Consider the following 10704-nt stretch of genomic DNA (forward strand, 5'->3'; position numbering starts at 1 on the left):
AATATCAAAACGTACAATGGGGAATAACAAAATAAATAAAAAACGGGGTCTCTCCCCAAGAATCAAACTTATAAAATTTCAAAACCAAAGAAGGTAGATATAACAGAGGAGGCAAACACGCGATGTCGGAAAACTTAGGAGTTACATAGGGCTGACGGTGTTCCTAGACAGAAGCTGCAGCCGCTCCTCTGCTTCTTGGGGCGAAGAAAAAATGTGCACAGTACCTGAGATGGTGACTTTCAGCTGGGCTGGATAAAGCAAAAAGCTTTCAATACCCTCTGCTCGGAGAGACTTCTGAAGTGGAAGAAAAGCCATTCTTCTCTTAGAAGTGAAGGAGCTATAATCAATGAAGTATCGGAGATTAGCACCCGAGTGGGAGATGGGACCGCTGGCCCTGCTTGCCTTCAGGAGACGCTGCCTGTCCTGGTACCGCAGGAGTTTGAAGATGAAGACGCGCGGGGAGTTGCGTGAGTCATTCTGACTTCTATAGACGCGGTGAGCTCTTTCCACTTCCATCTCGGCGGTGCCCAGTGCTGGAAACCACTCTTTGATTGCCTTTTGAATAAAGCCAGTGGGGTCGCTACCTTCGGTTCCCTCGGGGAGGCCCATCAGGCGAACGTTGCGGCGGGAGCGGTCCTCTAGGTCAGCCAGCTATTTCTCCATGGCCTTGAGAAGTGAAGTATGTTCATTCAACAAACTTTTCTGCTCGCGCTGTTCGCCTAACACAGAGTACACCCTCGATATAAGTGCCAACACTGGTTTCATCTGAGCTGAAAATTCATCCCGAATCATGGAGAGCTGAGCCTTAAAGTTTTCCGCTAGTACCTCAATCTGCGTCTGGAGTAAACTGGCCTGTTTTTCCAACGACTCGGCTAGCAGGTCCGCCATTTTAGCGAATTCGGGTGAGTCACTTTGCCTTTGTTTTTTCTTGATTGGGGAGACAACTGGAGAGGGAATTGGTCTTGATTTTGCGGTAGACATCTCAGCCATCCTGTCACCAGCAAAAGAATTCAAGTAGTAATATTAAAACGTCAAAAAAAGAACAGAAAACGGGGAAAGATGCGAGAGCTCTAGCTGCGTGCTGCCATCCCGGGAAATCGGTCACGTGATCTCCGTAACACAGTTTTTTCCATGTCAGGTTGAACCTACATTAATAGGTGTGAACTCACCAAGTCATAAAACGTCTGGAAAGTGCTGAGTCAGACGCCAGAGTGGCTCAAAAACACACACACACACACACACACACATATTGTCCCAGCTGCTGAGTTCTCCTGAGGACTCCACCGCTGTCACCATCGACCCACACCTCACAGACTGACATTCAAATCCACAGTTGATGTCTCCAGAGACGCACCATCTTAGCACCGTGATGAAGGAATATAGCACTGATTTTTTACAGGCTGTGGCTACAGGATACAAGGCGTTTGGTGAATACCGGCATCACAGTAGAGCTGACTCTGACTGTCACTACAGGAGGGATGCTAGGAATTCTCCTTTGTCACCTCCTTCTCCTGCTGGACCAGTCTGACAGACTTGACTCAGAGTTGACTATCTGAGAGTTTCTTTAAATCAACAGCCTAGTGATCTTAATCTTTCCACCATCACCCCATTTCAGATATAGCTTCCAAAGATTTATAGACTGGAAAACAGTTGCTCTTCTCTTCCATTTCTGCTTTTTTGAACAGTGGATAACACTTTTTTTGCATATGAGCATCTATAAACACACTCATAACATGTTATAAAACTTTTATAACGCATTAACATGAGTGTTAATAAGATATTACATTGTCAGTCCCAGTTTGCAAAGTGAAAGTGAGACAGATAACTTTATTTATGCCACGGGATTTTCAATGTTATATTTTTCACTGTGGGTGTGGTCAGAGCTGCACCTTTGGGGCTTAAGTCCTGAATATTCATAAGCCAGATCCATAGTAATATGTACATTACTAAGATCTAATATTGAGTAACTACAGGGGCTTCTTTGCAAACCGGCTGAGCTCTTCTTAGATTATAGAAATGTTACATAAAACTTTGGGGCTGCCAGTGGATACTGGTCCTCTAAGGGGTTATCCACCCCTCCCACTTTAAATTTACATTATGACACAGCAGCCCCAGTACAGGCTTATCCCCTGAAAGCCCTTCTGACATCAGACTGAGCTGATGGTGTTGGTGTCTCCCTCACTGGTTCTAACATTAACCACTAGAACGCTCACTGTGTAGCATCACTGCACTACAGTAACTCGGATTTCTGCTCACAATCTGTTGGAAATGCAGTGCTAATTTAGCCAAGTTAGCCAAGCTAACAGTGGTGTAGATTGACTTTCTCACTTTGGCTAAAACAGCAGCACTACTTTAAACTCTGTGCTTTCCATTAAATCCTTCAGCAAATACCTCAACCTGAAGCCTCATTCTTCATATTGGAGGAACCTCTAGTAACGTATGCCTCACTTTACTTAAAGGTGACAAATACAACTTACAAGCTCTTATGATGCATTATAACCACTACATATAATGCATTAGGTTACAAATTCATAATGCATAATAAGCATGGCTATAAAGTGTAATTGATGTTTATAAATATTTATGTCCATGTTTATAATACCTTATGACTGCTTTATAACATATTATAAATGTGTTCATAGGTTCTTATGGACATGTTATTCATAGAAAGTATTACTGAACAATGTTAACTGTCTGGACCCTCGTAGCTGAAGTGAGAGAAATACATGGATCCTTTTCTTTCTTTTCATTAATTATTATGTAATATTGATGGACTTGACTAGTGCAGGGTAGGATTAGATAGGCTAGTCAGGTCAGTTCAGCTCTTTCTGTATTCCACCCTCACTGTTCTGTTACTGTTGTAAGACTTGTGCTTGATGAATTCTGACTTCTTACTTTCGTCCCACATGTTTCTGATTTAGCCAGCTGATTGTGATACATCACATGGAGTCCGGTTGCCGTGTTTGGCTTGTATTTCCTCTCGCAGAATAATCGGAAAGGCATATGTGAGGATTCCTACACCAAGTTTCATTTGTTGATGTACTTTTTGTCCTCTTATCCAAGTGCCTTTGTACCATGCCTTTAAAAGGTAAACGCCAACTCAACAATGAGACATTGACTCGGTTTAACAGGACTCTGGAAATAACTGTCTAAATGCCTCACTAAGCTGAACAATCAAATCCGGAATGTGATCCACAAGGGAGATTGTTTAAAGAAATTAAATGTGACATTCCTTTTTTTCTTTTTTGACGCGGTAATCAATTGAAAACGTTTCCATTTCAGGAGCCGTGCTCCAAATCCTTCTCTGAAGGAACATTTCACAGTGATTGCGAGCCAATCTTGAAGCAAATCTGAAGCTAAGGTGTGGAATCAGTACAATATGTGGCTGTAAACAGAAGAAAAGCCTGCTGTAACTAAAAAATGATGAATGTTTGTTTCCCAAGCAAACCTAACTCCTCAAAGGAATGATCCTGTTGTGCAGTTAGCAGCTCCGTTCAGATAAATCTGTTCATTAAAATTTTAAATCATAGACTAATCTTCAGTCAGCTGCTTCCTCAGAGACCTACAACACAAACGCAGGTGAGGACGTGTGGGTAAAGCAGCCCTTTGGAACAACATTCAGGACAGAAAGATGATTCTCAGCAAAGTTACCAGATAAAACTGCGTTCATTCATTTCAGCCCTGCGTAGGAAATGAAGGCCAGTTGTCTGAGCTGAATCAAATTTTGGAGTTTGAATGAGCTGAATGGAGTGTACAGGAACTGTAGACTTGAGAACGGTGTTCCTCTCTTTTCTGGTTGGTGTCAGAAAATGAAAAGTTGATATTGGACTGCGTCGATTAGGCGTCTCCTGTATCACCCAAACTGACATGATTTATTCGTGCTTTGACATTTACCGCTTGCCACAAGATCCAAATCTCACTGTCCGTTTCTTCTGCTCTGTTCTTCAGGAAATGTTCGAGGCGCTGTTCCTCGCATACGATGACTGTGTGACGTTCCAGCTGTTCAAGAGCTTCCGGCGCGTACGCATCAACTTCAGCAACCCCAAAGCAGCAGCCAGTGCCAGGATAGAGCTGCATGAAACTCCCTTCAGGGGAAAGAAGCTGAAACTCTACTTTGCCCAGGTGAGGAAGGCAGGGTCTCGTTTTTACGTCCTGACAAATGAACTTCTCCCAAACATTGTTGGGACATTGTAGGAGTAAACAAACATGAGTCAGCCCAGAACATTACAGAAATAAGTTGAATTGGGTTTAGGGTTTGAGTACAATGCTCTTGAAAATGAGGTGTTAGAATTATATGGAGTAAAGAACTCAAATTTCCAGGAAAGTAAAAGTTCTATAATATATAATAAGTTCTATAATTAATAATAAAATGTCAGTAATGCACAGCGTAAAAAATGAAGCATGACGTTTTGATAACACACATGCAAAAATGTGATGCATCATGGAAAAAAAACATTAAGCATCCAATCTAATGTAAATGCACTCTTTCAGTACCAAAGTTTGAGAGTAGTCTGCACCAATCAGCTCAGTCCAGCACTCATCCTGCCTCCCAGCTGTACTGTCATTAGTTAGTTGTGCTACAACATGATTATAGTCCTCATGTTTGAAATTATGATGAAAATACTGACTGTTTTTTAACAGTGTGAATGACAGCATTTTTGTTTTATTTAAAGCAGACGTGTCAGGGTGGGTTCCTTCTGGGTCACGGCTCTACAGAAATTAGTGTTTCCCATCTTCTTGATCACTAAATTCAATTGATGAATTAGCTGATCATCAGGTGTCTTTAGTGAGGCGGAATGCTGAAGTCGTCAGTGCTGAAGCCAGGATCAAACATGACAAGCTCACCAGGAATTTGTTTTGACAGTGTGATTTATGGCATCCGTACATGCACAACAGTGGACAATACATATATTGACCATTTTACTGAATTAGTTCAAAATGTAGCCCCACAGTAAAAAGAAAAAATGTTACATATGTAACAAACGTTACATATTTCCAGGATTATGTTAATCTATTTAAACTCAAGACATTAATTGAGATATATACAAATATATATTAAAAAATCATTTATTGGTTACCTTGTATTGGGAAAGTGGTTGTTCCAAACCCAAAACCCTAAATTTCTTGAAACTTAATATAATTGACTTGAAAATAATACATACATTTTTTGCATTTCTTTTTCAATTTTTGTAAAAGATAATTTTGACTTTGACTAAATTTTGACTAAAAGATAATTTTTAGACTGTATACATAAAGAATACTCCACACCGGTACTCTATGATGCTAATGTCTCTGGTGTATGTGATGCTGATTTCTGCTGGTAAACTGCTGCAAAACAGGACTAACTTCTGAAACCCATTCATTCAGGTGCAGAATCCAGTGTCTGACGGGGACAACCTGCACCTTGCCCCTCCGCAGCCCTCCAAACAGTTCCTTATCTCGCCTCCTGGCTCACCGCCTGTTGGCTGGCAACAGATTGACGAAGCCACACCGGTCATCAACTATGACCTGCTGTACGCTGTAGCCAAGCTGGGACCAGGTTAGTTTGTCTTTTTAATGTTATATTTATTACTGACATTTCCACCTCATTGAAAAAAAAATTGAACAGAGAAAAAGTGAGACAAAATAAATACATAAAATAAGGAAAGCGAGCAGTCAGTCAGTTACAGATTACACGTCCTGTTACAGACCATGATCTGTATATTCAGATGTAAAAGAAAAGAAACTAAAATCCCCAGGTGAGAAAGGTTATTTAGTCCTTTGCTAAAGCTGCAAAAACAGCTTGTTTGATTTGTTTTTGTGATGTTATGAAAAATCAACACAATTTCATATCTGCCTATTCAGCATAAAGCAGTTTGGCTCCTGCTATTCATGCTGAAGTTACGACTTCGGGGGGGCAGTCAAACCAGTCATGTGCCCGGAAGGTAGCCGGTTTGATCCCCTGAGCTGACAGTATGTGACTGAAGTGCCCTTGAGCAAAACACCTAACCCCCAGCTGCTCCCCGGGTGCTGTGGATAGGGCTCACTGTCCCCTAGTGTGTGGGGCAGTCATGGTCTGGAAGTCAGGGGACTAGCCCTTTGACCGGAAGGTCATCGGTTTGATCCCCTTGGCTAACAGTCCATGACTGAAGTGTCCTTGAGCAAGACACCTAACCCCCAACTGCTCCCCAGGTGCTGCAGATAGGGCGGATACTGCCCTGAAGTGTGTGTAATCAGTTACTGAAACAGCCTGTACTGCTGTGGCTGTTTACATTGGGGCAGTCATGGGCTGGAGGTTAGGGAATCAGCCATGTGACTGGAAGGTCACCAGTTCGATCCCCAGAGCTGACAGCACATGACTGAGGTGTCCTTGAGCAAGACACCTATCCTCCAGCTGCTCCCCGGGTGCTGTGGATTGGGCTGCCCACCGCTCTGGGCAAGTGTGTGTGTTTCACTTCACGGGTGGGTTAAATGCGGAGGTGAAATTTCTCTGTTGTGGGACTAATAAGGGTCATCTAATCTAATGAGATAATTAGCTATGCCAGCATTAGTGTCACCCAGCAGGGGGCAACTCAGAGCTCCTCAGAACAGTTCTGGGTTTTTTTGTCATTTCAACACCAGTCATTTGAATTTGTGCTCTCAGATACAAGTCTTTATCCTCTAAACAAGTGTTTTCAATCATCAGTTCGCTAAAACCAAGTGCGTTCTGCCATGGGAGGCACCCTGCACTCATGTTAGCTTAGCCTAGCAGGCTGCTGCTTACAGCTCTAACAGAAAAGGTTGCATTTCGTCTTTCTGTCCCTCCAACCTCAGCCACTTGACTTCGCTTCCTCAGACGATTCATTATCATCTAAACCTGTGTCAATAAAGCTTCTGTTAGTCAGGATCGAACCGGTTCTGTGGTGAGCAGCACTGGCAGCATGCTAGCTAAGCTAAGCTAATGCTAACCATCTGCTCCATTCTAGCTGGTTAGGCAGTGTCATTTAACATTTAGAAATTGGTGTTAGATTGAAACTTTGATGTTTATTAAATGACTGATTTAAAATCGTTCACTGCTTTTCATTCATTTGATTTCAGGTTTGAAATAGCAAGAAGCGGCGGCACAAAACCGATATAAACAGAACCAATCAGCAAACAGCTACGCAATTACCACGCATCCCACCAAGCGGTTCGGTGGTCCCGAGTACAGTTAGCTAACCGGGCCAAACAAATCGGACTAAGCCCGGCTTTTAAGTGTTCTGTGTTAAACTGTGTCCATGTGGAAATGCCTCTGTAACGGTTATCCTCAGGGCTCAGAACTGCTCGGCCCTGCAGTGGAAAAGAGGCCAAAATGAAATACAGTAAAAATGTAAGATTTGAGATGTTTAAGAGACCTTTGCTATTTTTGAAGTTCAAATCTGTGTTTCTTTCCAGCTCTTAGGAGTTCTCAAAAGTATTCAAGCATGAGGAACATTCATTCTAGAAAGCTGGAATTCATGGATTCCAAAGGGCCAAAAACGATTTCCGGTTTAGCAAGAACAGGCATCTAGTAACCATCTAGTAACCCAATGAAGCTGACTGGAGTAGGGCAACACCACAGAGAGTGCAGTGAGAGTGAGACCATTCTGTAGGTTTGTTATTGTGCTGAGTGAAGGTCAGGAGGGTCTTTGTCCTTGTGGCTCAGTTACACTCACTGTATTTCTTCATCAGATTAGACTTCTCTTTTCAAAATATGCTAATGTCATGAAGCATGAGGAGATGACTGGAACCAAGGTATCTCATGCTAATTGACTTATGTGCATTTATATAATATTAGCAAGCATTTTTCCAGGATAGTTTTTTCCTTAAACATTCCGAGGTGTGCTTCCTTCCAGCAGTACCACATATTTATAAACACATCCACACTTGTGTGGAACCTTTTCTCTGATTTGGTTACTGGTTACTAGAATCTTTCTGCTGTGACTATCTTCACCTGGCCTTCGGGCACCATATGTCCATGATCCATTTCGTAATTTCCTCCTCTCAGATTGTCCTCTCCCCTGCAATGCAAATGATTGCACCCACCACCCAGCCTGCAATCAATGTTCCCTCGTCCTCTGCTGACCTTCAGCCACGGGTTAGTGCAGTAGCTGCTCTGCCTGCCCACTGATGAGGTTTTAAACGCTGCTTGTACTGGGAAAGCAATGCTGTATTGTGGTTACACTACAGGAGCTTCTGCTTGTCTGTGAGTGGCCCTTCTGGGAAGCATCCATCATCTCTAAGAAGAAAAGACCCTCTATGTGTGGGGGCTGCTCAGGTGGGACTGACGGACAAGAATCAGATATTCTTGTTAATGTAGCATTTCTCACATTAGACTGCCCTCTATTCATTAAAGCATCTATAAAGTCAAGCACAAATGATAAAACATGTAAATAATGCTAAAGATTTATGACTTGATTATGACAAACATAATTCAGAGTTAAAAGCTAGAAAAACAACTGATTAGGACTGAGAGTGTTTCACTGTATGAGACTGTTTTCCTTGTGTTTTTTATTCTTTATACGTTTGCCAGCAAGACATTGATTGCATAGGAAATAAAGAATAAAGGAAAAAGAGGAATAACATGAAATAAAATTGAAAACAGTAAAGTCTACAAAATGCTGAAGACGCTATTTTGCTTGCTGATAATTAATCTCATTCTAAACTAAGAGGCTCTGGTTTGTGTTGGGCGGTGCTGTGGCAGGGGGTGGAATTCTAATTGTATAAGGAAAAAAATCAGCCTCTTCCAACATAGTGATGCCAACTCAAGTCCAACAGACTGAATATGAGAATGCAGGAATCTCTCAATCTTTATTTGACGGTCAATTGTAAATCCATGCAGTCTCTGTAAAAATAGCCTGAAGAATTAACACCAACAGCCTTTTACCAACAAAAAAAACATCAGGCAGTTTTTCCTCGCATGTACCTTGATTTATTTTAAGACTTTTGACAGAAACAAGCTACAGTACATCTCCAAATGTTTGTAGACATCTTCTCAAGAGTGTTGTTGGGAAACTGGCTACGGCCTCTTCCCCTCTGCGAAGGCTTTACACCAGATATTTGATTGCATTCGGCCACAATAGCACTGGTGAGGCCAGGCTCTGATGTTGTGTGATTAGATCTGGGTCACAGGTGAAGCTCCATTTCTTCAGAACGTAGTTCTGCTGCTACAGAGCCCAGTGATGCTTGGCACTAGCCACTGATCAGCCTCAAATGCGGCTACTCCAGAGTGTCCCATCCTGTGGGCAGGGCATTTCTTTTGCTCAATTTTCTCCCCAGTTTAGCCTTTGCCAGTCCAAACACTAGCCAAATTCTTTCAAATCACATGATGCTACTAAGCTAGGAAGGTGAAAGCTAACATATGCTTCCTCCGTGACGTGTGAAGAACCACTGGATCTTTTCTAACGACCACTAACGCAACATCATTGGACAGTTTAATGGGGACAGCAAGGGCCGTTCTTCTCACCCAGAGAGCCCGATGCCAATAATTCTCTCTTAGACTCCCGGCTAGTGATGTACTGGCTAGTGTTATTGAGTTATGCTGAACATCACATAAAACTGCCAGTACCAAAACACCTGGTAGTGTTGTAATAAGATTTGGCAATGACAAGTTGGAATATTCGGTCATTTATTTTAATACTGTGAGATAATTAAAGTAAGGGTCACTCAAACAAAAGGATTTTGGTCAGAAGTCAAAATTAAATCAAAGTCTGTAATGTGTTTTCAACTCTGAATTGGTCAAACTTTTTACCACCTCTTTATTCTCTTAGGGACATGATGAGCCACAACTGCTAAATATGAAACAAAATTCAGAGAGAAAAGGGAAAGATTCTGAAAGCCATGGCAGTGGCCATGCCTCACCATGTCAACCATGCATAATGTATCAGGAGCAGGCCACCTGCCATCATTGTCTCCTGCTGCAGTTTATTATTCTCATCTTCACCGGCATCATTGACATGGTCTGCCATGGAGGTTTCACATAAAGCATGCAGACAGAGCCTGACGCTCGTCTGCTTGAAAAACCATGCTCGGCCAACAATGTTTGCCAAGACCCCTTTCTTTGCATTGACGGTGTTTATTTGATAAGCTGAGAAGGTTTCAGATGTTCCATCTAACCACAAAGTTTAACCGCAGCCCCTCCCCCCCAAGAGCGTTTTGCAGTTTCTCAAAAACACGCTGAAATTTACAGAGATAACATCGCCAGGCCCGATCCATCTGCTTACCTGGCAAGAGCGCCCTCCTCCCGTCTCGCACAGCTGCTCTACACGTTCAGGCCATCTTGCTTCGTTTTTGCACTTGACCAGCTGATTGAGTGATTAGTGTTAGTTTGGCACAGAATGATCTCATGATTCTCAGCTAGCGAGATACACTGACAGCTCCAGCTCACACACATACACGCACACACACACACACGCACACGCACACGCACACACACACACACACACACACACGTGCACACACACACTCACATACTCACACACACACAAACACACTCACACATACACACACACACACTCTCTCACACACACACACACACTCTCACCTACACACACACACACTCAGACACTCACACATACACACACACTCACAAAGACTCACACATACATACACACACACTCACACATACATACAAACACTCACACACACATACAAACACACACTCACACACACTCAGACACACACACACACACAATCTCACACACTCACACATACACACACACACAGACT

At 42.6% G+C, this 10704-nt stretch overlaps 1 protein-coding gene across 2 annotated transcripts in view; it reads left to right on the forward strand.

Annotated features, from left to right (window-relative positions):
• Positions 1-10704, forward strand: part of rcan2 (regulator of calcineurin 2) — a 139127-nt gene that overhangs the window by 108000 nt on the left and 20423 nt on the right. For both annotated transcript variants that reach the window (XM_017701011.2, XM_017701012.2), the window contains 2 exons: positions 3949-4122; positions 5368-5539. In XM_017701011.2, coding sequence (XP_017556500.1) covers positions 3949-4122; positions 5368-5539 — 346 coding nt within the window. The remainder of the gene's footprint in view (positions 1-3948; positions 4123-5367; positions 5540-10704) is intronic.

The sequence above is a fragment of the Pygocentrus nattereri genome, chromosome 4 (assembly GCF_015220715.1).
Source record: "Pygocentrus nattereri isolate fPygNat1 chromosome 4, fPygNat1.pri, whole genome shotgun sequence".
In the NCBI taxonomy this organism is placed as follows: Eukaryota; Metazoa; Chordata; class Actinopteri; order Characiformes; family Serrasalmidae; genus Pygocentrus; species Pygocentrus nattereri.